The sequence below is a fragment of the Larus michahellis genome, chromosome 21 (assembly GCF_964199755.1).
Source record: "Larus michahellis chromosome 21, bLarMic1.1, whole genome shotgun sequence".
In the NCBI taxonomy this organism is placed as follows: domain Eukaryota; kingdom Metazoa; phylum Chordata; class Aves; order Charadriiformes; family Laridae; genus Larus; species Larus michahellis.
In genome coordinates, this window is record NC_133916.1 from 3,964,427 (window position 1) to 3,988,248 (window position 23,822).

The 23,822-nt window shown below is 49.9% G+C and overlaps 1 protein-coding gene and 1 long non-coding RNA gene across 5 annotated transcripts; one reads left to right on the forward strand and one right to left on the reverse strand.

The window, feature by feature from the left end:
• Positions 1-171: 171 nt before the first annotated feature.
• LOC141733599 (polymeric immunoglobulin receptor-like) lies at positions 172-7,770 on the reverse strand. 4 transcript variants are annotated; one of them, XM_074564177.1, is made up of 8 exons: positions 7,608-7,770; positions 6,212-6,562; positions 4,686-5,036; positions 3,991-4,311; positions 2,991-3,014; positions 2,624-2,720; positions 1,552-1,674; positions 173-761 (listed from the first exon to the last, which is right to left on the reverse strand). In XM_074564177.1, exons 1-7 carry the CDS (start codon positions 7,648-7,650, stop codon positions 1,554-1,556), a joined length of 1,308 nt encoding a protein of 435 aa, XP_074420278.1. In that variant the 5' UTR covers positions 7,651-7,770; the 3' UTR covers positions 173-761; positions 1,552-1,553. The 4 variants fall into 4 exon arrangements, with proteins under 4 accessions (XP_074420279.1, XP_074420278.1, XP_074420280.1 ...); XM_074564178.1 differs by lacking the exon at positions 2,991-3,014 and having other exon boundaries at positions 172-761; XM_074564179.1 differs by lacking the exon at positions 2,624-2,720 and adding an exon at positions 2,755-2,850 and having other exon boundaries at positions 173-1,674.
• A 570-nt stretch (positions 7,771-8,340) lies between these two features.
• LOC141733780 (uncharacterized) lies at positions 8,341-22,695 on the forward strand. The gene is made up of 3 exons (XR_012584392.1): positions 8,341-8,454; positions 15,019-15,135; positions 22,573-22,695. It is a non-coding gene; the product is annotated as an uncharacterized LOC141733780 (long non-coding RNA).
• Positions 22,696-23,822: the final 1,127 nt, after the last annotated feature.

Consider the following 23,822-nt stretch of genomic DNA (forward strand, 5'->3'; position numbering starts at 1 on the left):
AGGGTGGTAATGCGTCCAGGGCTGTGTCTGCATGAACCCTCCCGTGTTGTTTGGGATCCCCCACCTCCACCCCCACAGCCATTTCCCTCGTGCCCTGTGCTTTGCTGTGCACAGAGCCCTCGGGGTGCCTTCCCCTGAGTGCCCAGCTGCAGAAACCAGACCAGAACCGTTTGGTTTTGCACATTTTATTTGCCATGGGGCAGCCTCGCAGAGCCCTGGTGCAGGGGCCCATGGGGAAGGCGAGAGGGTTTGCAGAGCTCTGTGGGAAGTGTGGGTGCTCCGGGGTGAGACCCTGCTCTGTGACAGTAGCGCGGCTGCTCCCGGGTGGGACCTGGCAACAGGGGGGTGCTGGTGGCAGAGCCCGGGCAGGCTGCGAGGGCAGCTCCCAGCAGCAGATGCTGCCCATGGGCTCCTCCCCGCCTGCCTCCCTCCTCTGCTGGTCAAAAGGAGAGGAGGAGGTGAGGCTGCTGGCTGGGCTGGAGATAGGAAGAGTAGAAGGAGGAGGAGGAAAGAGAGCAATAATTGAAGCAAGCTGTGTTTTCCCCTCCCTCAAAGTCCCTTTTGACTTTGCTGTGTGACAAGGAGGAAGATATTTAAGGGCTGGCCTCAGGTGAGGCTGGCAGGGTGGCAGTGGGTGGTAGCTTGTGCTCTGGCTGGCTGGAAGGAAGAGACTTCTTCGACCTGGGGCATAGAGGTGCTTTTAGCACAGGGTGTCACGTGAGCTCTTCTCAGAACTTTCTCCTCTCCTGGTATCTCCTGCCCTGGACAGGTAGAGGGAAACGTCTTTCATGAAATGTCTGTTGGCTGGGAAGTGTTCATAGTTGAGTCCAGTAGTGGGAAAAGAAGGCTGATGTTTTCTGGTGGGGGCAAACGCTTACTGCACCTTGCAGAATTACAGGGGCTGCCAGGAACCGGGGACAGATTGACTGGTCGTACAAACTGCCCTCTGAACCTGCTGAAAAGGAGCCTTTATGTGTTTGGAGGTATTTAGGCTGTGGGAGAGGTTTCTTCTCTTAAGCAAAATGTTTCCTTCTGAGTAATATCAGGAGGGAAATTCCCACCAGAGTGGTTGGTGCTGGGCAACAGAGGGAGAGAAGTTAATTCATGCCTGCTTTAGACCATGTGGGATTTAAACTACCTCAGGGTATAAAGCAGTGTGATGCGTCAGCCCTAGCAGCCAAGAGTGGGGTAGTGGGAGGAGCTGCTTTTGAGAAATTCAAGAGACATGGGGAAAAAGAGGGGAACCTGTCTCTATATAGCACATTTTTTTCCCCAAGCCTCTTCACCCCTCTCTTCCTCGCCCTTTTCTTATCCCTGTGCTCAAGGGCAGTGTCTCAGTGTGTCTGCTGGTGTCTCTGTCCTTCCTAACTGTACTTTGTTGCTTCTCTGAACGGGATTCAGTTATAGGAGCTTGCCCCAGTGGAAAAGCTTTGGTGAGAAGCAACTTTCTCTGGTTTTGGCTAAAAGCCCACATGACTTGCATCCCCACCAGGCAGGTCGTTGCTGTTCTGGAGAGGACTTGTTGTTTTGCACTGTGATTTTGCTGCTTACTATCATCTAGATGCTTTCACTGTGGAGGTCCTCTTCATCCTTCTTGTGAGGAGCACTAAGATCACTATTGCCAGGATCTTGCTGGTCACGATACCAAGGACAAGCCAAAGGATGGTCTGCAACCTAGAAAAAAAAAAGGAAAGAAATATACCAAAACAAATTAAAAACCCCACAAGGACAGCAGAATCGATCCAGAGAGATGGAGGGGTTCCCCAAGGAGGGTAAGGATTTTGTGGAACGTGACCATTCTTCATGCATAAGGGGAATCCATCAGGAATTAGTATTTAAGGGAGACTCCCAATGAGTTTAGAAAGGAAGGTAAATCTGTCCCGAGCATCGTTCTACAGATGTCTGTTTAGCACGATGGAAGACTGAGCTCTCCAAACCATGGGGAGTTCGGATACTGCAGATTGCTTTTGAGATTATCTTCCCCACATAGAAAACTCCTGAAAGGAGCAAATTTAGCAGTTTATGTCAGTGAAGAAGACAGTGAAAGGGAAGGAGCGCGGAGATTTTTACAGACAGTGTAAGATGTGTGCTGATGCGAGGAGGATGGAAGAACCTATTAGCTATGCCGTAAGTAAAGTAAAAGAGCTCCCCATCCCCCTCGTTCAGAGGCCTACGTTCCCAGTAAGGCACAAAAGACTTTTCTTTTTGCCGCTTTGAATTTGTTACATTTCAAAATGTTTGTTTTGTTATTTCTCCTTTGTTTTCATCTTTGGAGGAGGTACAGAGATAGCCAGCCAAATCCTCCATCTGGTGGTATTTCTGGGGCAGGATCTCTGCAGCCGTGTGCATTTCTTTTGCCACGTGTGGTGAACTCCTAGTTTTTCTGTTGTTTTCTGCTTGCTGCTTTCTAGTTAGAGAAATGTTTTCTCTTTGCCCCGTACCATCACAGCTTCTTTGCAACTGTGAGATAAATCAGATTAGCCAATTCCCTCTTACTCGATTGTTGATAAAATGAGTCTTCTGTCACCTGGGGGAGGAGCAGACAGAAACTGCTCTTTTCTACCCTCGAGTGTTCAGGCTGGCTCGTGCTGCCCCGTTCACCTGTCAGCAAGGTACAGCTCACCTGTGTTGTTTCATTTCTTCCTCAATACTGATAGTTCTTTCAGTGGAGTTAGAGGGAATCATTGGAGAAATGGAAGACAAGGAGGTTGGTGCTTCACCTGCAAGTAGAATACTTTCAGAGAAAGGACTGACCTGTGTCAGTGACAGGAGACAAAGCAAAACAGAATGGCCAGTCAGGTGTGCAGCTGCTGAGGAGGCGTATTGACAGCAATGTCTCTGCAGGCACGACTGAAGGGATTTTAAGTAGAGGGGAAACAACGCGAGATGTTAACAACTCCTGTCTGTGTTCAAGCTCAGAGACTTCTTTAGGCCTTACAATGGTGGTGGGGAGTGGCCAGAAGGGGTTGTTAGACTTGTGCTTGCAGTACCTGACAAAGGTGTTCCAGCCGACGCTGCAATCACAAACAGGAAGAGAAGAATAATCACTACTGGGCTGCTTTGCATTTACCAGCTAAACTTCCCTGGCCCTGGGAAGATGGGGCTATAAACGCACTCCTGCCACGATGCCCAGCACAGCCAAACTGCCCAGGCTGTAACCTGTGTCATCGTGACTTGCTGTCAGCCGGCAAAGCAAAGTAAGGATCAAAAGGTGGGAGGGAGGGGCAAGGAGCTGAGCAGGAGCCCCGCTTTGTGTGTACCCCCCCAACACGTGGCCGAAGGAAGTGCTGTAAGTGCAAGCAGCTCTGCTCTATGGCAGAGGTCTTCAGGTAGCACTGAACTATTTAACAGCTCTGTGCTTAAGCAGACAGAGGCTTATGAGAAGTAAGCAGAGAGCATTGTCTGTGAAGGACTCGGCTATGAGAATTGCTTGCAGGACATGAGGAGCAGAAGGGGACAGGAGCCAGGTTACTCGTGCAGAGTTGAGCCACAAATTGGCTGGTGTCCTGTCCCCTTGCTTTGGTTCCCCCAGGGACCGCATGCTCACGGGGGCTCAGCCCGTGGGGCCTGGGAGTCCATGACGAGGGAGGGCTGGCAGCTGCGGGGCCAGAGCAAGAGCAATGCCTGCAGTGGGGGAGGTCTCCAGCGGTGCCCAGCGTGGGCCAGGCAAGCGCAGAACTGGGGGAGCTGCTCCTGGAGCCCCTGGCTGAGCCCTGTGGGAAGCAGTTGTGAAGAGCGGCCCCATTTGTGGGAGCTCGTGGGAGCAGCTGGGAGCAGACAGAGCATGAAGGGCCAGGCCAGAGCTTTGGCTCCACAGGCCCAAGGGGCAGCCGCCCGTGTGTCCACCAGAGAGACAGAGAGGGAGACATCAGCTGTGTGGCGGCAGCACTGGGCTCCTCGCTGCAGTGGCGCAGGCCAGGAGGGAGAAGCAGCAGGGTGGTGAGGCTGAACGCTGCCAACGGGCAGGCTTGTCTGCCAGTAGGTACTCACTCTTGGACACAGAGAGCTGGAAGTCCATTATCCGGATGAGTTCACGGCCTCTATATAATGCACACCAGTACATGCCGCTGTCCTGGGCCTGCAGCTTCTGCATGGTAATGTTGACAGTCCTTTTCTGGGTGTCATCCTGGATCAATGTTCTGTCTTCCAGAGCTTGGCTGTTATGCCGTGTTGAAGGGTAATCTGATCTCGCCACAGTTTTACACGCAGTCTGACCTTCTCTTCGACACCAGACTTTTGTCCCCGTGCCGTAGGCCAGGCCACTGTAGGGGCACTGCACAGAGAGAGTGTCCTGCTCCCACGTGTGCAGCTCTGCGAAACAGCACATGTGGTCACTGACCCGCCAGCAGTGGGCACCCGGGCATCCAGCCGCGGCCTGAGGTGGGCACCTGGGCCTGACTCTGCCCTGGGCAATTCCCTGACAGACGCCGTGTCCATCAGCGCAGGGCTGAGGTCGGGCAGGAGAAGAGGGAGGCGAGAGCCTGCAGGGCCAGCGGGGTCTGTGGGGCTCCATCACACTGTGCCTGTGTGAGCGGGGCAGGCGGTGAGCGAGGCTGGGGAGGGTGGGGGGCTGTGGGGGTCAGGGGAAGGTGCTCACCTGTGAGGGAGAGGGGGGACAGAGCGCGGGAAGGAGTGATGTTGCTTTCTGACAAGTGTTGAGTTTGTGTGGGGAGAAAGGTACTCACCCTTGAAAACAATCAGTGAGATCGTCCTTAGGGGAATATACCAGTAACTGTCGTAACGGTAAGCACAGGAGTATGTGCCTGAGTCCTCTGCCTGGAGGTTGGTCATGGTGATGGATACAGTTCTATACAGGCCGTCATCCATTATCGTAACTTTTCCCTTTGTGGCCTTGTTTGTGTATGGGTATCGTGCTGGCTTGGTTGTTTCCGCTAAGGGCTCACATTGTCCATCTCTCACGCGGCACCAGGCTTTCTGCTGCTGGTAGTCAGTCCGTGCTGTGTAAGGACACCGGATAGACAGAGTGCTTCCTTCTGCTTGTCTCTCCTCGGCATCAGGTGGTTGGGCTTGGAGAGCTGTAAATGCCAGATGTGGTGAGGGAGAGGGGAGCTGATGCAGGGCTGCCCACAGCCTCCCGACAGACACACAGAAACTGCCTCCGACCTTTGTCCAGGGGCACTTGTGTCTGGAGGCACTCTGAAACTCGAGATCCATTTCCCCTGCTAAATTCCCCTGCTTGGAAATGGGGAGGTTGGTTTCTGGTGGGCAGTGCTGAGATTTGAGCTGGGACCACGCCTGTGATTTAAACCCCAGTATCTTTGGTTTAAAACCCACAGACCTGCGAATGCTAGAGGCGTTGGACCTTCAAGCCTAAATGGAGCCGTGCATGGCTCAGCGTTTGGAGCTGCCCCAGCAGCCCAGCCCATTGTTACTGCCCCTTGCCACAGGGAGAATGGAGACCAGCCCCTCCCCACCCCGGGATGGCAGTGGTGGGGTTCAGCCACCCCTCAGCGAGTGGCAGGTTCTCCCTGGCAGCTGGGTGCCGTTTGCTGCTTCAAGGCTTTACCCAGCAGCATTGAGTGAGGAGCTGGGAGAAAGGTGGTGATTGCTTGGGCAGAGGGAGAGGAAGCGATAGAGGGAGAGGGAAATGGAGGAGAGCGAGGCCCATCTGGTGGCAGATTCCCTGAGAGCACACGTGAGCCAGACGGACAGTGCAGATCACTGTGCATTCCGTGTCGAAGGGTAGTCTGTGCTCACCACGACTTTACACTCAGTCTGACCTTCTCTTCCACACCAGACTTTTGTACCTGTGCTGTGCCCCAGGGTGCTGTAGGGGCACTGCACAGAGAGAGAGTCCCGCTCCCACGTGTGCAGCTCTGCGAAACAGCACATGTGGTCACTGACCCGCCAGCAGTGGGCACCCGGGCATACAGCCCCGGCCTGAGGTGGGCACCTGGGCCAGACTCTGCCCTGGGCAATTCCCTGACAGACGCCGTGTCCATCAGCGCAGGGCTGAGGTCGGGCAGGAGAAGAGGGAGGCGAGAGCCTGCAGGGCCAGCGGGGTCTGTGGGGCTCCATCACACTGTGCCTGTGTGAGCGGGGCAGGCGGTGAGCGAGGCTGGGGAGGGTGGGGGGCTGTGGGGGTCAGGGGAAGGTGCTCACCTGTGAGGGAGAGGGGGGAGGGAGTGCGGGAAGGAGTGATGTTGCTTTCTGACAAGTGTTGAGTTTGTGTGGGGAGAAAGGTACTCACCCTTGAAAACAATCAGTGAGATCGTCCTTAGGGGAATATACCAGTAACTGTCGGAACGGTAAGCACAGGAGTATGTGCCTGAGTCCTCTGCCTGGAGGCTGGTCATGGTGATGGACACAGTTCTATACAGGCCGTCATCCAGTATCGTAACTTTTCCCTTTGTGGCCTTGTTTGTGTATGGGTATCGTGCTGGCTTGGTTGTTTCCGCTAAGGGCTCACATTGTTCATCTCTTGTGCGGCACCAGGCTTTCTGCTGCTGGTAGTCAGTCCCTGCTGTGTAAGGACACAGGATAGACAGAATGCTTCCTTCTGCTTGTCTCTCCTCGGCATCAGGTGGTTGGGCTTGGAGACCTGTAAATGCCAGATGTGGTGAGGGAGAGGTGAGCTGATGCAGGGCTGCCCACAGCCTCCCGACGGACACACAGAAACTGCCTCCGACCTTCGTCCAGGGGCACTTGTGTCTGGAGGCACTCTGAAACCCGAGATCCATTTCCCCTGCTAAATTCCCCTGCTTGGAAATGGGGAGGTTGGTTTCTGGTGGGCAGTGCTGAGATTTGAGCTGGGGCCACCCCTGTGATTTAAACCCCAGTATCTTTGGTTTAAAACCCACAGACCTGCGAATGCTAGAGGCGTTGGACCTTCAAGCCTAAATGGAACCATGCATGGCTCAGCGTTTGGAGCTGCCCCAGCAGCCCAGCCCGTTGTTACTGCCCCTTGCCACAGGGAGAATGGAGACCAGGCCCACCTGACGCGTGGCATGGCAGTGGTGGGGCTCAGGTGCCCCTCAGGAGCCATGTGGCCGTCTGTCTGGGATTTGGGGACAGGGCAGAGGGAAGGAGCAAGGGCAGTGTGTTCCCTGGGGATGAAATTCTCATTCTGTGGCTGGGCTTGAGCTTGCCTCCAGCCGCCTGCAGCTCCTCCATGCAGCATCCTCGGAGGATGCCCAGCGACCCAGGGTGCGAGGCTGTGCTGGGTGCAGGGCTGCCTCGGTTCTCCAACCTGGTACCACATGCGGAAAGCCTTGTGCTCTCTGCTGGGACAGCAGGGGAGGCAGGCGCGTGCCCCCCGGGCAACTCTGTCCTGACCCGGGGATGCAATGGGAGCAGCCGAGCGGGGCCAGGCAGTGTGACGGGAAATGGCGACTGGGGGAGGCGCTGGGGCTGCTCCGGAGACCACAGCTGTGTGCTCCCAGGGTGGTTTGTCCTGGGAGCCTGGAGAAGCCAGATGTGTTATGGTGGGAGCTGGGGCAGCCCCTTCCCTCCCCATCCCTGCAGTGTCTGTCCATGGTCGGATTCCCCCCCAGTGTGGAGCTCCCTGGGCAGCGGGAGGTGGGGAAGGGTGTCCCGCTCCCCCTGGGTGCGTGGGAAGCCCGAGGCAAGCCCAGCCCTTCTCTTACCTGGGAAGCAGAGCGGCAGCAGGAGGAGGGCTCTCAGCTCCATGGCCGTCCTCAAGCCCAGGCAAGGGGCATTGGTGGGGGCTGCCCAAGGTGTCCCGTTCAAAAGTGTCTGCCTTGTGAGCCCTCCCGCATCCCAGTGACGCTGCTGGAGGAAGTGCCTGAGGTCTTGCCTCAAGCGGAAATCCTTCATCATGTTCAGCAACAATTTAGGGAAGTGGTTGAGAGCAGAGCTCGGCCCGTCTTGGTGGCAAAGGCCCTTTCCTGCTTTCATCTGGCCATCACTACGCTCTGCCCTCACTCCGGTGGCCGTGGGGCACTCCTTTGGCTGTCCTGAGCCAAAGTATAATTCCCAGCTAAGAGCCATGATGACCCATCTTCCACAAATGACATATCCACTATGGGGTAAATCCTTCACACGTGAAACCCACACTGTGACTTCAGATGGGCCCTCAGTCCTGTGTACCTCACACACCGCCTGCTCTCTCTGCTTCTGCCATAACAACTTATTTTCCCATAGTATCCCAAGTTCTAACAGGAAGAAGCTGCTGGATTTAGGTGTAGTAGCAATTCTAAGATAAAAGCACCCCATCTCTCCTTTCCTGTTACCACCATCACAGCAGAGCTGGGAGACGCTCATCAGTGTTTGCAGCTGAGCATCCTCAACCCATTATCAAACGAGTTAGTATAAAGCTTCTGGTAAAGGAAGTTATTCCCTTTTTCAGACTTTGTGGAAGAATCTAGTGAGCTAGGAGTTGCTGAGTAAATTCTTAGGGTGCCTTATTTCAGGTTGTGGTTTTAGGGGGGGGAAAGGCATCTTGCAAAAATATTTGAAAGAACAAAAATTGAGGTAAGCCTTAAAATAACTTGTCTTTTTTTCTACAGAAATAGAGAAAAAGGAGACTAATTTAACAAATTTTAATAGCATGCTGTTTGAATTCTTGGTCTGTGGAGCGTGTGATCTATCAATAAGGTAACAAAAGGTTAGGGAGAAGGAGAGTCTGGGGAACATTCAAATGCTTTCCTCAGATTTTTTGGTTATTTGTCATGTGCATAGTTCATATAGCCATTATTTTTGTGCTGTTTACCTGTTCGTCAGTACAATGCTTGCAGTAAATAAGCCAAAACAAGGGTAGGGAAAAGGACTGTATGAGAGCAGTCAGCGGAGCATTTGCAGAAGCAAGTTCTGCAGTGTGTGGGTCCGTCTGTGCCCTGTGCAGTGTCAGGAGTTGTGCGAGAGGATAAAGCGCCAGGCTGGCAGAGGGAATGCTGTTGTTTCAGTGCCGGCTTACGAGCATTTCCCTGTTTAAGAGGCTGTGATGTGTCACATAGGGAGGAGAGTCTTCCTAGCCGTATTTTCAAAATTTCTAGTATTTAGGTCTCTCCCCGGAAAGAGAAGGAATGTTGTATCTCAGCATCCCTCTGAATTGCTAATAGGAAAATGGGGTCTTTTCCTTATTCCAAATTCGTGTTTTACTGTATTGTAAAGGATAACACAAATTTACTTTAAGTAAAAAATTCATCTTTCACAGAAATCAAATATATTTGGGGTTAAAATCGCAATTTTGCACTGAAGTGTAGTTTTCCTCAACCAAAAATGGCTGACTGTGATGATCTGGTGTAGAAACTGCTCTTTGTGTTGTAGCGTTGGGGGATAGTTTGTCCTGCTTGAGCATAAGTCAGAAACAGTCCCAAGGAAGGAATTGTGCTGTGTGGCTCAGTGCTAGTTCTGCTGCAGTTCTGCCCATGTTCTTGTGATGGTTGGTGGGTTCAGCGGGTGTATTCGAGAGAAAAGGAGGGATCAGGCAGGAAACTGTGGTCGTCAAAAGATGAGATTCTCCAGCTTCGATTACAGCTTAGTACTGTGCTCAGGGACCAATCTTTTCATACCTTTTCAAGCTTTGTGTCTAGAGATACAGTGAGCACAAATATACATGGAATTATATTTCTTCTATGGAATAGTTAACAGGCCTGAGCTGGCTCTGGGGAGGCTTCAAAAGACTGAGGATATGAAAGGTTTGGTAAGGAAACGGCAGACTGTGTCAGTCGTGTGTGATAGTAAATCTGTGCTAGTCATTCCTGGGGACTGCTGAAATAGTATTACACTGCTGTCATTTGGATGATCCCAGTTCCAAAATTATTAGCAACTCTTTTATGTATATTTGCTTCCTTGCTGCCTCCCAAAGACTCTCCTTTTCCTTGGCAGAGGCTTTCAGAGTGATCATTCTGCTCAGCACTGCTTTTTGTGCTGGATCAAAGGTACAGTGTGCTGTGCGCTTAGTCCGGTGTGCCTCAGTACCTGCGATTCTGCATCTTAAAAGTCAGCTCCTAAGAGGCATTTAATAGCCACGAAACAAATGCTTTAAGGTCTTCCTTTTTTTCACACAGTTTTAGCCTGTCCTTAAGTAGCTGTGATTTCTATTAAATATTGCTCCTGCAGAGAAGGAATCACTGCCAAGACAGCTGCCCCTTGAGCCACTGACCACATGGTCCTTTCAGGGAGTGGTGGACCTGGGCCAGGGAGTTCCAGGTGACATGTCATTTTCATGACACACTTGTATCTGTTTTTGAAGAGGAACCTGTGCCCAGAGTGAGTTGGCCTCTGGTCCTGGAGAAGCCAGAATCTCCAGGTAATAGGAACTAGAGCTGGCCCATCTCCTTTTGTAGCAGTGCAGAGAGTTTCTCCATCTGAAAATAAACCAGCTTTCATGGTAGAAACTCTCAGAAAATCCCTTTCCTAATGCTGGAATATCATGCATTTAACAGGACCTTAGACAAATGCAAGAGAAGCACTGTACCTGAGCTCCCCTGCCTCTTATACCACCTCACCCCTTCTCTTACCTGAGAAGAGCAGAAGCAGGAGGCATTTTGGCTCCATGCCTGGCTTGGAGCCAAGAGAAAGGGCAACACTGAAGGCGGATCAGAGGATTAGTAGATGTCTTCTGTCTGTACCCTCCTATCCCACACTGGTACTGCTGGAGGAAGAAGCTGAGGTTAGTGGCTTACCGCTTGGCTTGGCACAGAAATCCTTCACTGCTGTTTTGCAACCAAGTTCACACTTAAATAATTGAATTGTCCCGATCAACAGAGCTTGGCCAGTTCAGAAGACACAGATGCCTTAGGCAGAATTCGAGGAGAAGCTATTTTCTTCTCACCATTGCATCAAGGGAAGCCACACTTCACCACGTTGCTACACTTTCAGTCTTGTCCCCAAAGGACCCCTGGGAAAGACCACTTGACACTCCCACTAGTAACATCATTAAAATCAGCCAGCCCTTGGCCTCAGAAAAATGCAGAAATGTTTCTGTTTCTAAAGGCACAAAAACCTCGATGTGGCTGATCCTGAACCTGGGTGCTTTGCAGACCTGGGTTCAACCACAGTGGAGGTGAGGGAAGGAGAAGGACGTGTGGTGGTGCAATGCCACATCCCTGTATTTGTGCACCCACTGGGCAGAGCGGCTTCTGTAGCTTTTCCCCTTCTTTCCCTTGGCCTCCCCAAGGAACTCTGCTTCCTGGAAATCAGGACAAAGCCAGCTCTCCTCAAGGTGCACAAAGCCACTTCTAGAAACCTCCAGTTCAGTCATCAAGCCACAATGTGTGCATCATAGCCACAACTGAAGTCTCCCGTTAGCAATGGCTGTCACAGCTCTGGGGTGGACTCGCTCATGGATCTTCCACAGCTGGCTCCACCTCAAATAGCTGCTTTGGGAAGCACATGTAGTGGCAGGTCTTACTGGTCTTGACTCCATGCTTTCTGGGCCTTACTCTTGTTCTAGCTGTTGTAAGGACACTGGAGAAGGACTGTCCTTCCACTCTGCTCCCCAGACACCTTGTGCTTGCCATACTGGGAAACATGCCCCTAGTCAGTGGGGCTTGGCAGATTCCCTTCTGCCTCCCCTTGAAATCCCTGTGCCCTTCTGTGCCCTTCAAGGCAATGACAGTAGAGAAGTGTAATGACAGTACATTCCTCTGCCTCCCCACTGCCGGCAGATATGCTGACAGTGGTCTCCCCTGGGCCAGTACCTACCTGCCTCGCTCCATCAGAGCAGTGCAGAAAGACTGTACTGACACCCTGGCTGCAAATAATTTCCAATTATATGAATAAGCAGCTTATTAACAATACATTCTGGCTAATCATTTTGTGCTAGATATCTCCGCATTGTCTTGTCCCCAAATCCCTCTCTCATCAGGCACTTGATGCTCAGTAACAAGAAGGGGGAATGCACTCGTTCTCTTATGAACAAATCCCAGGAGTCCGCAATTAGTTCAGTTTCTGCAACTGGTTGCCTACAAACTGAGCCAAGAACTGTGCAGCATCGCAATGCCTCATCCTTTCTCAGAGCATCTGCATTTGCCATGTCCATTGGAGGTCCTTTTTTTGAGGAGAGAAGCTCTTTGAGGCAGGAGCCTGTCCAGGACCTTGCATGTTGGTCACTAAGGAGCAGCAAGGAAGTAATGAAGTTGGTCCTTTTGCTGCATCTGTGACAGAGGATCGATATGGCTTTTAATGATAGTATCACAGAAAAGTAGATGAATGTTATCTCAGGAGGTCACTTAATCTAGCCCAGTGACACACAGTAGGATCATCTCTCTCAATGCAATTTCTAAACCGTTTAACTAGTTTAGGTCGCAGCGTTCTCCTGGTGACCTATTCCAGTGCTGCACCATCCTTATTTGAAAGCTTCTCCAAACATCTGACTGTTCCCGCTATTTAAACGCCTTGCTCCCTTTTGTATCCGCTGTGAACTCGGAGAACAGGTTATTCCCTTTCTCTTGCTTTGTATGCAGTGACGCCTGTCATGCCTCCCCTCAGTCTTTCCACTCCAGACTGACCATCCCCAGGTCTTTTAATTTCCCCTCCTAGGTTGTGTTTCTGACAGCTTGGATCATTTTTTTCCCCCCTTCTCTAAGCTCTCTCATCAATCCACTTATTTTCTGCCTATCTACTTGGAGTCCTCAAAGCCCCCTGAAGTTTCTTTCGAGCTTTTCATCCAATCAAGGATAAAAACATTCGCTTCTCTGTTGCCTTCCATCGGGAAGGGCTGGGTTGGGGGTATGAAGCCGCTAGAGGGCAGAGGAAGATCAGGAATGGGGTGCCGGGCTCGGGGGCTTCGCAGCTGGGCTGGGGGGGCTGTCTTTGCCAGCCCAGTCCTGTCTCTGCTCCTAAGCAGCCGGTTAGCTGCGGGGAGCTCGGCACCAAGGTGAAATGCTGGCCTTTGCGATATTCTCCATGTTTTGCAAGGAAAACAAACCGCTCTGCTCAGCTAGCTGGCTGTGCGGTGACCGAAGCCTGGGGCGTCAGCTGCCCAGGCATGGCAGTTTGCCTGTCACTCCTCTGTTTCCCCTGGCTCCCAGAGGCAGGTGCCCATGTGAGCCCATCTTGTGTACGCTGCAAAGTTTTAGAGAAGCTGTATATCCTTTCCTCACCCCGCAGGGTGCCTTAAGAGAGCTCTTGAACAGACAGCAGACCCTTCTTCCCAAAATTGTAAACAGGCTGCAGTCGTAAGGCCTTATGCATCAGATGGTGGAGCCTGCCAGGCCCTTCCTGGGGGCATCACCACCGGTTGCTGCTTCGGCAGAGCAACACAAACCAGTCCTTCACCCTCATTCAGGCGTGATGTTCCACCGGGATGCAAGGCAGTGGGGAGTTGATGCTAAATAGTCCTGAGAAAGGGGGATGGTGGGGGCTTGTCTTAGAACAAGGCGACAGAAGATGGCTCAGGGAGACAGTAGCTTTAGTCAGCAATAAGAGCAAAAGCATGGCTGGGGGAGGCAGGCAAAGCCAGGGCTGGAGACGCTGGCTGTGTGTGCAGGGCCTGCTGGCCACGCCGGCCAGGCACTCTGTGAGCAGGACATGGGCCACGGGCTCGGCTCGGCTCTAAAGGAGAAGAGGCCCCACAGCAGCAGCTTAGCGAGAGGCCTGGTGTTTGGTCTGTTCCACATCAATGGGGCGTCCAGCTGTGGCTGAGGATGAAAGCAAGCGAGAGAGAGAGGATTAAAGGCTCCCAGGGTCTCCTCTAACCCGCCTAAGACTCGCCAAGAGGGCAGTGTGCGGCTTCAGGAAGGCTTCTTCATATGGAAAATATTATGTGAGGGAGAGAAAGAGAAGGGGGAAGGGAAGAGGGAAAGAGGGAGACTTCGGTCCAGAGAGTGCTGGGGGAAGACTGATCACAAAAAAGCATTTTGGAGGCTCAGATCAAGCCCAAAGATAAAGTGCTGAGCTCTACCATACCTGAGAGTGTGGTGGGGCACAGGTGTGATGAGTTTGGGAGACCTGCAGACAGGGGAGAGAGCATGAGGTCCAAATGTGCTAAGAGCACATAGCAGCAGAAAAATAAAGGGATGAAAGAAGAGGGAAAGTGGAGAAGGGGAACGAGGAGGCTGGCAAAAGGGAGGAGAAAGGAGAGAAATGGAGGGGGAGGTGGTGAAAGGCGGAATGAGGGCCATGGAGGAGAGTGTGAGGTGGTGAAAGGCCGGCTGTCTGCTCCATTGTGTTATTAACCAGGTCGCCAGGTGGAAGCGCCCCGCATGCAGCCCTCCTGGCCTGTTTCCTACCCCCGCCAAACTTCTCCCAGGAATGCTTGTGATGGGGAACAAATTGCTAACAGAAGTGAGACATTTTGCACTGAATGCAAGCGAGTTTCCAGTGAAAGGTTTCCTGTCAGCGGGTTGGGACTGGAGGGTGTGGAGCCTTTCTGCCTGCTCTGGCAAAATAATCCTGTGAGTTAACACGAAGCATTGGTTATTGCGCAGGATAAAGGACCTGAGGCTGGGCTTTCCTGCCTTCTGTTTTGGCTGCCACCGTTTGGCTGCTTCTGCTTCACCCGCGTGTGGCATTCTTGGTCTCATTAGCCCTTCCTCTGCTTCCCCGGCCACCCCCCACTGGTGAGATCTCCCGAGTATTCACAGGCTTCCACTCTACTTTCCTCCGTGATTTATACTGTTGAACTGAATGACCTTCCTTGACCTCATTTTCATGACAGTGTGAGCACACACATCGGCACTCGGCAAATGGCAAGGATAGTCCCTCCCTTGCAGTCATGCCCTCTGAGCTGCAAGGACGCTAACTCTCCCGTCCAGCCGTGGGCTGGGTTTGGGGTGTGCTCACACGCTGCAGGTGGGTGCCCCATCACCTGGATCTGCACCGCTCCCTTGCACACCGGAGTCCAGAGACGTGGAAGGTGCTGGCTGAAAAATGCTATCTGTGTGTCTTTGTATGTGTGGCCAGTGTTCAGCTGAGCTGGCATGCATGCACAAGCAGTATGCAGGAAAATCCCGCTGTATATTTCGCTCTATATATAGATGTGCAGAACTTTTCCCTTCTCTGTCACTTACGCTTCAAGGGAGCCCACAGATATATACGGTCTGTCCCTGTGAGAAACGCACACCAATACTTTCTCTCCTTTCTGTCTAGGTTGCTGTGTTCTTGGTCATCGCTGCAGTAGCTAAAAACTTGCCAGATGAGACAGACAAGCCAAAACACAGAGCTGGGAGATGTGCATTGACTCCCTGGTATGGACACACTTGCAAGGTGAGAGAATTTCTACTACCTTGCTGCCCTGTGACTCCTGACGGAATAAGTGGATTATAACAGGAAAGAGATTACTTTTCCCTCCTCTCTAGAGAACACACAGCCGAGTCTCTGCTCCTGGTTCTGAGGAATTTCAGACAAAAGTCTGAAGTTCTTAAGTATAAGAGGAGGAGCCAATCCAAAGGTGCTGCTCGGTTTTGGAACAGCGAGTCAGCTATGGTCCTGTTTGCCATACTCCAGCTGCACCCCACCCAGACTCCACTCTGACGTCCCAAAGCCGAGTGTCTTCCACACTCTTTCTAAATAGTTGGCAAAGCAGCTTTGCCCCCTTCCCTATCCCAGTGGTACATAAATCCCTTTGTCCCCCAGTCTGGAAATCTGCCTTCCTGTCCCTCCCTTCCCTGCCTTCCTGGGAAGTCAGTGTGGGTATGGTGCTGCCGGCTTGCCTGTCTGAGCTGCTTAGTTAAGAATAATAAACAAACTCCTAAATGGAAGGATATTCTTTAAACCTGCCTTGTGCTGCCTGCCAGGGAATGCAGGCAGCAAAGCCCACCTCCTGTCCCCCTCCAGCCCTAGCTCCAGGCTCTCCTGAAACCTGATCTCCTTTGCTGTGGAGCTGCACCATGGCCTCTGCGTGCACCTTCCCCCCTGACCCTGTCTGGATTCTCCTGTCCTTTTCCTGACACACACCCAACAAGCACATGCTCCTGGCTCAGACACACACATACCACAGAGGGGCACACAGTGACACTGCCACATCTGGACTCGTGGAAGCTGAGGCAGAGGTGCGCTGTGCCCACTGCATAGATGGGCTTGTAACGGATTTACACACATCCATGCCCACCCCATTTCACAAACACTCTGTGAAAAGTGATGCAAATGCCCACCATGCCAACAACTAGAAGATGTTCACCCCTTTGGGAAACCCACCTAGGCAGTGTATGCAGATTGGCGTCAGAAATGCTCCAAAACGTTCACAGACACATGGAAGCAGTGCCCGCACAGGCTCAGACACGGAAAGAAGCGTGGCACCAGATCTGCAAAGAAGTGGCAACCTCACATCACAGCCTGATAGCAGAGCATACCCAATAGCAGGCTTACTGATAAACCCAGCCAGCATGTGTCCTGATTCTCTCACGCTCACCTCCTTTTGCGGAGGTGTCCCTCCATCTCATTATGTTTCTTGCTTTCCTTTCATATATGTGCACTCTCCCTTCACTCTCGCACATCCCAGCTTTCCTATGTGTACCTGCTGGTCCATTCTCCCACTCCCTGGAGGTTTACCTCTCACACAAGACATGCTACGCATGCCACCCTCGTGCTTGAAATGCAGACCTTCCTGTACACATCCGTTTTGCTTTCATACACTCTGCTCTTTGCAGCTTCTCTGACGCGGGTATCTCTTTCCCTGTCTCTCCATGTTGCTCATGCACCTTTTATTTAGGCACACAGCCATCTTCTCCCACCTTCTCCTGCATGTTCCCCCCATTCCAGCTCACACAGCTTCCCAGCTTTCCTTCTCTGTGGCCCATTTTCCTCATGCCAGCATTCACAGCTAGCAGGAAGAGGATGTCAGTTAGAGGCTAAGCAGTCCCTGGGACCCTCCGGCCCTGCCACACTTTTCAACCCACTTCTCATTTTTCTTCTCTTTTTGTAATTCATTGTTTTCAGCTCTCCTCCTCCTCAGTGCCTGCTAAAGGGAACTCGGCTCCTTGCCTCCTCTTCTCTCTGTTTTCATCTTAAGAGAAAGGGAAAAACCCATTTTGCTCTTTCCCCAGCTCCAATTCCCCTTCCACCCCCACACCCTCCCACCCCCCTTCTCAGCCCTGAAACCTTTTCCTGATAGTGTTGCTGTAACTGTTCAATTAAACGAGCAATTACAAAATCAATCAAACCGAAACGTGTGCTGTGCGCTGAGGGGGGACCAACTGCAGAGTGGGGACGTCGCCTGAGCCTGTCCCAGCCTGAAGGCAGCTCAGCTCATAGCACAGCTGAAATTGTCTCGTTTGGTGGTGAGACATTGCTCCGAGGACAGGCACTCTGCTTCTGTAGGGTTGGACTCTGCTGTGTGAAGCCAGCATCCCGAGCTTCACACCTCCTGCAAGTTTCCCCTATCTGAGAAAATCCTGGCAAAGCTGTTAGTATTGACCACGGCCTTTGGTTTGAATTGGCCAGTAAGAGGGTGCCAGATGGAAAGGGTCATTGGGGATGTTCAGATGAGGGTGGTTTCTGCAGCAATAGGAAGGAAGGGAAGTGATGAAGTGAAAATGGTAAACCCAAGCATTGAGTTGTCTTGTGTAATTTCATGAGGTTACACCTGCTGACTTCCTCTCTCCTTTCGTGTGAATATTTCTGCTCCTGCTACACACTTAACACGTGTCGAATCAGTGTGTGCCGTGGCTCTTTGCCACTCTCTACTGTTTTCTCACCAAGTGACACTCACACTGTCTTACTCCCCACTGTCCGTGTCTCCTCAGAACTACATCCATGATTTTCACTGCAGGAATTCCCTTTTGCCACCTGCAGCCCTCTTGGTGCTGTCATAAGCAAGCGACTAAACTGTCCCTGACACAAAGGCACAAATCCTTCCAAACCGATCACAAACAAGAGAAGATGAGCTGGAGAACGGGTTGGATTAGGAGGAAGACGTGTGAAGCAGATGAGTTTTGGTTCATACAGGGGCAGAATCACGGCAGCTTTCCAGCGGCACGAGGAAGCCAGCTTTAGCATACAGTATTTACCAAGGAGACCCAGATCCTGCTCGTGGTTACACCAGGGAAGCCCTATCACCATCTCATCCCTTGAAAGGCTGAGTGAAACTGATGAGAATTTGGCACCGGAGGGCTTAATGGAAGGGATGGAGAAGGCTTTCTTATCTTCTTATGGGCAACATACACAAAAGGAAGACCTTCTAAAAAGCCCTTCACCCTAGTGTAATCCATTTGGGCTGTCAGGAGCACACCTTTGTCTTGCTACTGGGTTCTGGTCCTGCTCCTCAAGGAAGACTTTTCCTCCAGATTTAAGGGAAGTGGGGTCAGAGCTATTTAATGAGGTGCTCTTATCCTGGCCTTGACCCTGATTCTGCACAGTCAGAAAAGCAGCATCCCAAAGGCTTATCATTCCTTTAAGAGCAGAAATCTGGCGAGTTTCCTAGGGCAGGAGTCCAGTTTGGCTTTAATTTTTAGTGCGTAATACTTAAAGCCTGGTCACCCTGCAGGTCCTATGGAAACACAGGACTGTGTTGACACGCTTCCTAATGCAGCAGGAGGTACACAAATTAATTTGCAAGGATGCTTTAATGAAGTCCCCTATCCCTGTTTGTTTATAGTTTGGTCACACCCCAATTTACCAGTTTTATATATATTAAAATATTGAAGATAAGCACCAATACGCAGCTGTGGCTTTACCCTTATTCCCAAGTTCCCTGTGTCTGACGGTGACGCTCAGTGCTGTTGCAAAGCTCATCTATTTCCCCACCCACCTGGAAATGAGAGGATGAAGAGGGCTGGAAAGGGAGGAAAATTGGCAGGGGGAGTAGGTTAATTTTTATGCCACTTGTCTTGCTGGTGCCATGTTATCTTGGATTGTACTGATACCGTTTAAGGTGTATTTATTGGGTACGCCAAGCCTATGGCTCCGGTGTTTGTATACATCTAAATAAAGGTATGTTTCAAAGCACTTTAAAGTCTCTGGCATTAGCCCAGCTGCATGGCCCTCCTGCAGGCAGTATATGTTTGTCTGCGAGTGCTACTCAGTGAAGACTGTTTTCATCACCTTCTGTGACTTGGGGAACTCCCTGAGATAGTGTCCTTTGGCTTGCAGTCCTAGAAAGATTTTAGCTCGTGCCTTTGAGGCTAAGACAGGCTGGTAGCCCTCCCTGTCAGCCCTTGGTTAGAAGGGCCGACTGCAGAGCCCAGAGGAGATTCCCATTTTTCTTGGTGGGTTTGGGACCCAGGCATCTGGGAGAGGACTCATTTATGAGCAAGATCTAAAGGGGAAGCAACGTTATTTTGCAACCCTTTTGTCCAAAAGCTACAAATCTCTCGCCCGTGTCTCTGCCTGTCCCTTGGCTCGCCATTCCTGCCGGGTGCCTGCAGTCACGTCTGTGACACAGCGTGGCCTGTGCCCTGCCAGACGTACGGCAGGACCATTAGTCAAGCCACATATGGGAAGGAGCAGGTCACAATTTGCTGATGAGAAGGGAGGAAAACCCAACTGTCTCCTTGGAGGACGAGCCTCCCTGCAGCAAATAAAGGCTACAAAGAGGCTGCCAGTGCAAGAGCCCTCTCAGTTGCTCCAATTTGAGGTGTTGAGGTGTTTGCTGGGGCTGGATGGAGGTGGATGAATGGACCCAAACACACTCTCACTCGGTTTCTGTCAGGTGGGGAAACTTCTGTGTCTGAGGAATTGACTCCTGATTGATGAAGAGCTCACTCCTGACTTGTAGTAGGATGAAAGATAGGGAAATTCGGCCCCTGCACCCTGCTTAGGGTAATGCACTGCCTGCTCTGGGATGAGCACACAGCTCACACCTTACAGCTCCCACCCTGGCACTCCTGTGGCCCCCAGACCCCGCTGACTAAGGCACCTGAGGGCCCGATCCTGCTGGGGCAGCCCTGAAGGAGCAGAGGGGGAGGTCCTGCAGTCCAACAGACCGGGTCTGCGTCGGTGCAACGCCACGTGCTGCTGGTACTGCAGAATGCCACGCGGGTGGCACTCTGTAAAAGCCTTTGGTCACGTCCAGCTGTCTGTTTGCCATCTATATTTGGTAAAAAAAGTGATTTGGAATTGTTTGTTTGTGGCTCCTTGGAAACCCATCCCCCCCCCCCCCCCTTAAGGAATGGCTTCTTTTGTTTGGTTACTTGGGAAAAATATTTTCTCCTCCTTTCACTATTTTGAAACATAAAAAAGCAAAGCTTTAAAGAGCCCAAGAATATCCAGGACGGACTGTCAACAGCAGCCTCCGTATCTCTCCTCATGGCTCAGTGCTTGCCTTGGTCTCCATCTCTTCCAGACGCTCTGCTCCACCTTCTTGTAAATTTTGACAATGAAAACACTATTTAAATGTCCTCGAAGTTTCTCTTTCCATTGAAAAAGGGGATTTATTCTCTCTTTTTTTTAATCGGAATTAATGTGATTCTAATGTGTTCCTTTTGATCTTCAGGGGATTTTTTACACTGATGATCCCTAATTTTGAAACATTTTTTTTTTTTGTTTTAATTGTTTTAAAAAGCTTTAGTGAAGGGGGGAAAAAAAAATCCATCCTACTTCTTTGGCACATCTTTAACCTTTAAGTACCTCCGGAAAAAAATATTTAAAATATATTATACATTTTTAAACAGGGTGCTTTTGACAGGTCAGTTTCAAACCTCTCTCTCTTTTCTTGCGCTGTGTTGGAATAAGACAATTTTGCAGCTTGGATTTTTTTGACAGTTAAATTGCAATGTAGGCAGAGGGTGGAATAGGGATCCTGTCTCTTTAACTCTCTAACTAGACAAAGACTTTTCCCCTTTGAGAGCTGAGCCCGGGATCAGAACTGTCAGATGATCTCGTAGCACTTGGGAGAGTTTGCAAAGTCATAATTATATCTTTTAACCTGTCTTGCTCTTTGCAAAAGAAAGGTCCTATTATATTGAAATGAGATTATTAGCCATCAAATACTTTCTTTCTTGGGATTCTTCTTCTTTAAAAAAAATTCAAATACCTTAACTACTTTGCAATTGAATTTTTATAAGATTTACTTTTCACTAAATAAATGTTCTGTAGCAGCTATTTTTTAAAGTATTTTTAAAAGGGTGTTTTCAATATGCAGATGCAAAAAAAATCAGACTAAATGTCTGAAATGTCACCTGTATAATTAAAGGAAGGTAAAGTTTCAGAGCTCAGTTCAGGTTTTTTTCCCTGGCTTACTTGGCGAGCTTCACTATTCAAAAATCCTGCTGCTTTTCCTGATTTCATTGCCAAAAATATTTTTTTTTTCCTGAAACCCAATCATTTTCAACCTTCCATTTTCTCTTTTTTTGTGTGTGTGTGTCTTTTCTTCCCCAAACATAAGAAAAAAAAAAAGAAAATGAAACGCCAAATAATTGGAGAAGTGGTTTGGTTGGGTTTTTTTGTTTTTTTTTTTTTAAATCCACACAATTAAAATCGCTGCACCACAGTGTCAATATGTGCTTTAACAAAAGGTGACGACTGCAGTAAAGCAATCGGGATAACATGAAAAAGCTTAGTAAAATGTGATATCAAATTCAAGTAAAAGCCTCTTTAAACTAGCTCATCCCAGTACCGGTTGGCAAAATAGTTACACCCAGGCCTAATTTAAAACTTAAGACTAGTTCCAGGTTACGCAAACAATAAATATTTAGCACGTGTTTAAAATATCTAGCTGAATAAGGATTGAAATGATTATAAAAGTAGTTGAAATCCACGAGCAATCTGGGCCTGATCCAAAGACCTTCTGAAGTCAGCGGAGGATCCTTCCACCTGCTGCAATAGCTTTGGCTCAAGCACCCCTTTGTTGGAAGTGACCGGTCACTTTAATCGAATGATTAAAGTGCTGTCATTTATAGCTCTATAATTCAGATTGTGTCAGCCTTTCCATTAGAAACTCTCTTTCTTTTCAAGGGTGGGTTATGTCTTGGCCATAAAAATTCATTCTGAGATTAAATTCAGCATGTTCCGATCTAACAAAGGAATCGTTCCTTGTGCAGACAAAACTCCCCATTAAACTCACAGGATGCCAGGAGGTCACAACTGGTTTACATTTTTTTAAGGGATTAGATATATTTAAATTTTTTAAAATGCTCTGCAGAGTACATGGGGCCCAATCCTGCAGCACTCAATCCTGGGAGTCACTTTACCAGTGTCAGTACTTTAAGATCATTTAAATAGTTTAAGATACTATCGCCACGAGTAAAGTTACTCATATCTGTATGTGTTTGCTAATACCACAGTCTGGTATGTTTGGTGCACACCTTCAGGAAGGTTCTCAGTTGCATGCTGTCATAATGCATGTGTATTTTCTGTTGACTACATACTTCTTTTTTTAATTCCAAAGACTAAGAATAGAGGCCATTATTTAATACACATTTCCTTAACCTTCTCAAAAAGATGTCTCAGTCATAATGAAAACCAGGAGAGTGACAGATCAAAAGAACCTCCCTGATGTTCAGTAAGGCCCCGATTCTGAATGAGACCCACCTGGGGAAGCTTTGTTCATGAAGAACCTTGGGACAGGAAAGTTTGGAAATTCATTGAGCCGCACTTTATATAGACCTAAGCACCTGCTGAATGTTAAGCACGTGTTTTCTATATCTCTAGAACTCCCCCGTGCTCCTGTTGCTTTGGTATTGAAACACCTCCCTGTCTTACCTGTTTTTAATACTCACAACCCTGAGTTACAAACTAAAGATTTTTCCCCCTGCCTCCGATTTACAGGACAAATTTGGTGCCTTCAAGGAAACTACCTGACACTGTATCAGCAGGCGTTCTGTGTCCACCCAGCTTTCAGTTCCCATTTTCATGCTAAAGCTGCAACGCCAGCTACCTCTAAGTTCAAGGTAGGAGCAAATGTCTGGTTTTACTTCTGTATTTGCGCCTTTATATTTCTTTTCCAACTGGATGACTCAAGAGGAAAGAGTGGCAGATATTCATATAGTACCTCAATAAGCTACCTTTAATTGTCCATGTGTGCTAGAGAGTCGGGCAGGTACAACTAGAGAGCCAGTTCAACCTGTGTAAATTGGCAGTGTCCCCTCGACTCGCTGGAGCAGCTCCAGTTTACACCACTGAGGATCTGACTTGGAATTTCAAGGCTTCTCAGTCACCATCATAAATATCTCTTCTTTTTCTTGGCAATGAAATAATCTATAGAGTAGTTCCAAAAAATTAAAAGAAGTTGTTGGCAGATGTGTCTATTAGTTTGAGCTGGAGATTTTTGGCTTTTTTGAGATTTGAGCTCAGACACAGGGTAGCGTGGAGGCTTCTTAATGTCCACAGTAGCTTTACCTTTGGCTGTGCAGGCAGCTGAGCTCTCCCTAGAGGAAGGTACTTTATTTCTCTGGGTTGATTGTAGAGAGGCACAGGAAAGGCTTAAGTGAGAGACCCTGAAAATACATAATAAGAGGAATTCAAAAGCTACCCCTTGTCTCACGGACAAGCAACCCTGGTGAGTCCACAAGAAGTCCACTGAAATCAGTTCCTTTGTTCCAGCTTGCAACAGAGATGGTGTGTGGCTTATAGAACGTAAGCAGTAGATGATGTCTCACTTTGCGTATTTGAAACATGGAAAATAGTGCCTTTCTCAACTGCAGATTCCTACGGAAAACGTTCTCAGCCTTCTGGGAGTAAAATTCCTCTGCAGGGCAGGAGGTGTTATGCCTTTGGAAGCCCTGCAAAGTCAGGCCTGTCATTGCAATGGAAGGAGATTGGGGTTGGCGCCTCCGTGGGTGTGAGTGTAAACATCCATCTGGGTGTGCCAACTAGAACGTGCCCTGGCTTTGTTATTACTAAGGCCCGGCTCCACTTAAACTTTCTCCTGAGTGATTATCGACGTGCTTGCAGTTCCGGGGGACGTGGAAATTGGCTTGTTTACTCTAATTTGGCAACAGTGAGCCGTCAGCCCTTTGAGGCACTGGAGTGCTTCCCTGAAATCAAGAGTTGCTGTTCAGCAACTTTGCAGAGCACAT

Excerpts from the sequence above, each read along its gene's own strand:
- LOC141733599 (XM_074564177.1), bottom strand. The coding sequence starts at position 7,650 with ATGGAGCTGAGAGCCCTCCTCCTGCTGCCGCTCTGCTTCCCAG. Across the intron at positions 4,312-4,685 it reads CTCACTGATTGTTTTCAAGG|AGCTGCACACGTGGGAGCAG; the intron begins GTGAGTACCTTT and ends GCTGTTTCGCAG. Across the intron at positions 1,675-2,623 it reads GAAGAAATGAAACAACACAG|GTTGCAGACCATCCTTTGGC; the intron begins GTGAGCTGTACC and ends TTTTTTTTCTAG.